The 6,127-nt window shown below is 35.1% G+C and overlaps 1 protein-coding gene across 1 annotated transcript; it reads right to left on the bottom strand.

The window, feature by feature from the left end:
* Positions 1–1,294: 1,294 nt before the first annotated feature.
* On the bottom strand, positions 1,295–5,709 carry LOC142618773 (protein NRT1/ PTR FAMILY 4.3-like). The gene is made up of 5 exons (XM_075791794.1): positions 5,352–5,709; positions 4,809–5,026; positions 4,003–4,443; positions 3,091–3,233; positions 1,295–2,534 (listed from the first exon to the last, which is right to left on the bottom strand). The coding sequence occupies exons 1-5, from the start codon at positions 5,500–5,502 to the stop codon at positions 1,640–1,642; spliced, it is 1,848 nt and encodes a 615-aa protein (XP_075647909.1). The 5' UTR covers positions 5,503–5,709; the 3' UTR covers positions 1,295–1,639.
* Between the last annotated feature and the right edge of the window lie 418 nt (positions 5,710–6,127).

Raw genomic sequence — 6,127 nt, 5'->3', positions numbered from 1 at the left:
ATAAAATATTAATAAAACCATATAACACATATGTCCGTACTGTGCTAAAGATGGTAGCGTACTGTAGCATATCTCAAAATTTTGACACATTTAACACGCTTCATGATGCTCTGTTTTTTGTGTTTGGTATGCCAAATGCCAAATATTTGGCATTTGGTACACCTGATGAGAGTGCTCTAAGATTCTCAAAAAAAAAAAAAAAAAACCTCCTCCTCCATCTTTTTATTTTGGGTAAATTTTAACATCTAGGTTGTTTGAATGAATCTAGAGAAGGATTCTAGTCTTGAAAAATTGAATTGTGGTCTTTTTTGTAATCTAATTTATCCAACCCAAAACAACAGAAGAAGGAAAAGAGAGAGAAAAAAGAATGAAGCTAGAGGACTAAATTGATGGCGTACAAAACTAATTTTGATGGGAAGATATAAAGTAGACTAGCCAGTATCCAACCTTGCCTTTGATTAAAAAAAAAAACAGGATTGTACAAGTTATTATAGTTTAAGTGTCCGTTTGGTATGATTAATTTTGTTAACTTATTTTACTATTCAACTTATTTTTGCTACTATATATGGGTCCCACTGCACTTTTTGTTATTATCCATAGGTGTCACTGTACTATTCATGGATCCTACTATACTATTTTAACTAACTTTTACATTTATCTACAGTGCTTTAAGTAAAAAGTTTTCAGTTTCAGTAAAATAAGCGATCAATGGGCCAAGTTTGTTCGTGCATCTGTAGCTTCTGGGGACCGTGTGATTCCTTTAGCAAACATAGGATGGAAAGTATAATGGAGAACCACTCTCACATCCAGTGGTGGTGGGAGGACAGTTATGCAGATAAGCAATAGCAAGGGATGGCCTAGCTTCAATATAAAGCATGTAGGGGACATGTTTCCCTGTGAAAGTGATATTATCAAATATATATATATATATATATATATATATATATATATATATATATATATTTATATAATAATATCAGAGAGTGAGAAGAAGACAACTATATATATCTAGAAATGAGTTTCTACTGTTTACTCTTTTGGTCACATTCGTAAATCAAGTCACAAGAGATCACATCTGCTTTTAAAAGACTCTTCTTTTAACTAACTAAAGCAGAAAGCACAACCCCACCACCACCACCACCACTACCACTCACCACTTACATCTGCCTCCTTTACCAAAAAGAAAAGAAAAAATGAGAAGAAGTCCTACTTTAACATGATCAACGCATTCACTGAGAAAGAAAAGGGAGGAGAACTTAGCTATAGTCTATAGTGCGTAGCATCTTCTTGCTGGTTCATGGTATTAGACCTAACTTCCTTATAGATAGTTGATATCATCTCAAGGACTGGGGACCCGGAGGACCCTTCAAATTAAATGTCCACCTTACATATATAGTCAACTATTATTAACAAATTGAAAATGAAAAAAGAAAAAAAAGTGACCCATAATACTACTTTATATTATCAACCTAGCTACATAGCTAGCTAACAGGTGCACTAATTAAGTGGGACTAAGTATATCAAGTAATATTCCATCTAGCTACATATTTAGGGTTTTCTTTTTCTTTTCTTTATAAATACATACAAAAGACTAATTAGAGATAGGCCTAGCCGTCTAGGTTAATTAAGAAAAGAAGAATCATGGTACAATGTTGTCAACTCCAATTTGCTTTGAGGGGTCGAAGCTATGATTTTGTGGGTGGTCTTGTCGATACGACTGATCTTGTGGTGGAGTAGTGGATGATAGAGATGGATTATAAGAGTACCATTTAGAGCAGAAAAGGTAATTAAAGAAGTTGATGAGGCTGAGTGCAGCTAACAACCAAAAAAAAAGATCAAGCCTATCCTTGTTGAGGTCATTTTCACTAAGCCATCCACCACTTGAAGAACTTGAGGTAATTTTGTTCACTAGGGAAACAAGGAGTGAGCTTAAATAGAATCCAAATGAGTATGAACAGTAAGTCATGGCAGTTAGAAATGATTGCATTCCTTCCAAGGACTGCTTGTAGAAAAACTCTATTAGCCCCACAGCAGTGAACATTTCTGACAACCCAAATATGAGAAACTGTGGAGCAATCCAAAAGATGGACAGAGTTTCATTCAGATGTAAAGCTGCATTTCTTCTCTTTTTCTCAACCATTGCAGCTGAAACCATAGAGAAAGTAGCAATAAACAGCCCTATGCCAACCCTTTGTAGAGGTGAGATTCCTGAGTCCCTTCCTGTGAATCTTCGTGCAATTGGTACAAAGACAGTTTCATACAGAGGGACAACAAAGATTAGCAAAATGTAAGGGATGGATTGAAGAGAAGCTGGAGGGATGTGGAAGCTACTTGTGAGCAGGGTGTTCATCGCGCTCCCTTGCTGGACTGAAAATGTTTGGAGCTGTGCCAAAATGGTGTTAAAGATGATAGTGCACGCAAATATGGGAATAACTGAGATGATTATCTTCACTTGCTCCACTTGGGCAACTGTGCAAAGTCTCCATGAACTTTCACTTCCATCTTGAATTCTAATGCAGGCCTTGTCAAGGAATCTGCAATATCATGACTATCTTAGAGAATATATATATATATATATATATATATATATATATATATATATATATATATATATATATATATATATATTTACATTTTAATAAGAACAAGACTAAAATCTAAATTATACCCTTAAATTTGGATTAATTGTCATTTTCATTTCTAAAGTTAATTTTTTGTCAATGTAATCCTTAAAAGTATATCGTTCTTGTTAAATTGGTCATTCCATCAATTGTTGTCTATAAAATTGTCAATATTTACGTATGTGATATGACGTGGATTGGAGGACATCTAAGGGAAATTTTATAGACGCCAATGGACATATAATTCAAAGGAAATGTTCAAGTTTGAGGACTGAAATAACAAGAGATAAAACTTGAAGGACTGAGAATTTACCCAAACCTGGTGTAATTTGGATTATGGCATAAGAACATACATTATGTAACAAAAGCAAGAATTCACTGTTTAAATTTGAAACAATCCCTGTTCATGCAGGGCAAGACATCTTCACAGAAATCTAGTATGGTAATCATCGAATATGTTCCGTCTTACCCGAGCTTTTCGGTGTGAAGGAGACTATTGATGTTAGGTGACGTAGCAAAAATTTGGTTCGGTACATTGTTTTGGCTTCCATGAAGCATCCCAGTATCTGAAGGGCAGATTTGCTTTCTCTTTGTAAATGCAGCAACAAAAACCTGACAAGGAGAATACATAACAAATCAAGCACTTACTTTTTAATAAACAAGTAGGGGTCACTTCCAAATCCCTGCCTAAAGTAGACCGTATTATTAATTTATATGAAAAAGGATAGGACAATACAAAAATTTACTACAGTACTTACTTAAGCAAGAATTATCAAGCATAACTACATGTAATTGTATTTTGCAAAGCCAAAGAACTTTCATTCTTGTTCTTTTAATCTACAAAGGTTTACCAAAGCTATTCTCTGAATGGCCATATTAATTATATATACCATCTGACCCCAAAATGAACATATTTTGTAAATTGAACCAACAGAGAGTACCTGAGTTACAACCTACAATTTGTCATAAAACATTTTTAAGAAAAAGGACAAAAAGGAACATATGACATACCAGCATCGACAACTTTATTCCTTTTTGCCTTTTGATTTATCATTTTGGGAATTAACTAATCAAAATTAGTTAGCCGACAATAGATTACAAAAATATAATGCTTAATGAACATGGATTTCGAGGAATAACTTAAAAGAAAGGTTTCTAACTATCCAAAAGTTGAAGCAAAAGAATCCACGTAAAGGCCTTTATATTTAAGTTAAAAAAGTGCTGGTCTACTACAAATTTTACTATATATTTAGAGCTGTTTATTTATTTTGTTGTTTAAATAATACCAATTATATTTAATTTCTAACTAGTTACAGTAAAATTGATAATAATTTTAACATTTTTAAAGCAAATAATAGTACTCAGAATCATTAGAGATTACTTGAGCAATTGGGGTGAAGATACTTCCGCGGGCTGGCGTGTTCCTGTAGACAAGCGTACCCGAAATCAAGCTGATCATTCCTATTGCCATGGCAGCTGCAGAGACTCCAAATCCAACATCCATTCCAGAATGTGTTTGGACCCAAACCAACACAGTAAGAGCAATAAGCTCCCCCATGCAGAAGGCAAAGTAGGCAGCATTGAAGTAAGTAGAGAGTGTCTTGGATTGCTTGGAGTCATTTTTTCTGAATTGGTCAGCCCCATGAGAGATTATATTGGGTTTTAAACTACCACTCCCTAAAGCCACCAAGTAAAGTGCAACAAAGAATATCAATGACTTGTAGCCCTTTGCCTCCTCACACTGGCCTCCCTCCAATATCATGTTGCATTTTGGGGGCCTTAGTTGTGGAACATGGGCTTGAACAGCAAGTAGTATAAAACCCTGACAAGTAATTAACACAAATCAATAGTTATTATTATATATAATTTGTTAAAATAAATACAATATATAGTTAAATAAGATCTACTGGCTAGCATTTTGTACTCTGGAATATTCTTTTTTTCCTTTTTGATGCAGCAAACCAATGGGCTTTAGAACAAAAGCCATCATTGATATATTAATCTTTATGTTTTTTACAGGAGTGAAATGAAAAGAATCTCAAACTTCATATGTATTTAAGCATCATAATTCATAATTAGATAAGGTTGCAGAGATATTAATTAAGTAGAGATATACTGAGATCTCTAGAGAGACAAGAATCTATTGGACAGTATAAGAAAAAGAGATATGTCAGAGAAAGGACATACAGAGAGCTCCACAAAGCCAAAGATCAACATGGTCCAGAAACTCCCAAGATAAGAATCTGAGAGGAACCCACCAAGGAGTGAGAGGAGGAATACTGTCCCTACAAAGTTTGTTACTATGTTTGCAGACTTTGACAGAGGAAAGTGCATGTCATTGAGCACGTAAGTTATCAGATTGTTCCCAACTGCAGCAATTGCCATCATCTCGAATGCTTGGAGACCTGCAGTGTGACCCACAGAAATCAAGCACATGTTACTTATTATTTTTCATATAGAGAACATCAAAATGAAATGAAGGATATCCTACATAACATTTATATCAATAAAATCTAATTTCTTTCTAACTATTGTACTACCACACTTGAAGAACAAATAAGTGTTAAAATGGTACTTGTAACTTTAAGCAAACATAGAGATTAGATTTTGTAGGCATACAACTACAAGGCCAAGCAACCTATATGAGAGAGAGAGAGTATGCATGGTGCACATGGAAGAATAGTAGTAAAAAAACACAAAAAAAGAAAGATAGGAGATCGAGGAAAAGACCTAGGACAAAAACAGCAGCCGTCATTCCACCATGCTTGTTAGGCTTGCAGGGTCTGCCTCTCCAATCTACGGAGGTCTCCGCCACCAACACAGACTCATTAGGCATGTCAATGGCATCTCCTTTTTTTGTCTTCTCCACTCTTTCGACCATTCTTTCTCCTTAATTTGTCCTTTTATGATCTAAATACAAAATTTTCTTTCCTTGTCTATACTATGTGACACAAAGATACTTTAATTAGTATTGTTGAAACTCGGAACTTGAGAGGACTACTTCTTTTGTGATTTTGGGACAAGTGAAGAAAGTAGCATGGGTTGGCCTCATATTTATAATGATTTTCCATCCAACATTATTCCTCGTGGCCGTAGTGGACTGGAGGTGGCAGGCTAGGGCCCCATTACCATTACCATTAGGCTCAAAACTAAGCATTAAGCAATGCAAAAGATGCTTAAATGCTTAAGTCAGCCCCCTTTCCCCCACAAATCACAACCACCACTTCGGTTTTGGTATATATTTTGAGAGCATCCACCATCAGCTATATGGAAATTCCGTCAGGCCCAAGTACCATAGACCGTATTTAATTTTATCGTAGAGCAAGCACTATATCCACCGGTGAATCATGATCGCTCTTGTTGGCCTGACGTGTTATTTCTCAAACTTGGCCCACAAGGCATAGAGTGGAGCATTAAAACCACTTCTTTGTGCACTTCCCGTACTCTTAATTACTTCTCATCAAAAGGATTTTTTTTTTTTTTTAATATTTTGCTTTAACACTGTG

The sequence above is a fragment of the Castanea sativa genome, chromosome 12 (genome assembly GCF_040712315.1).
Source record: "Castanea sativa cultivar Marrone di Chiusa Pesio chromosome 12, ASM4071231v1".
NCBI classification, from domain to species: Eukaryota; Viridiplantae; Streptophyta; class Magnoliopsida; order Fagales; family Fagaceae; genus Castanea; species Castanea sativa.
This window is presented reverse-complemented; position numbering and strand designations above follow the sequence as displayed.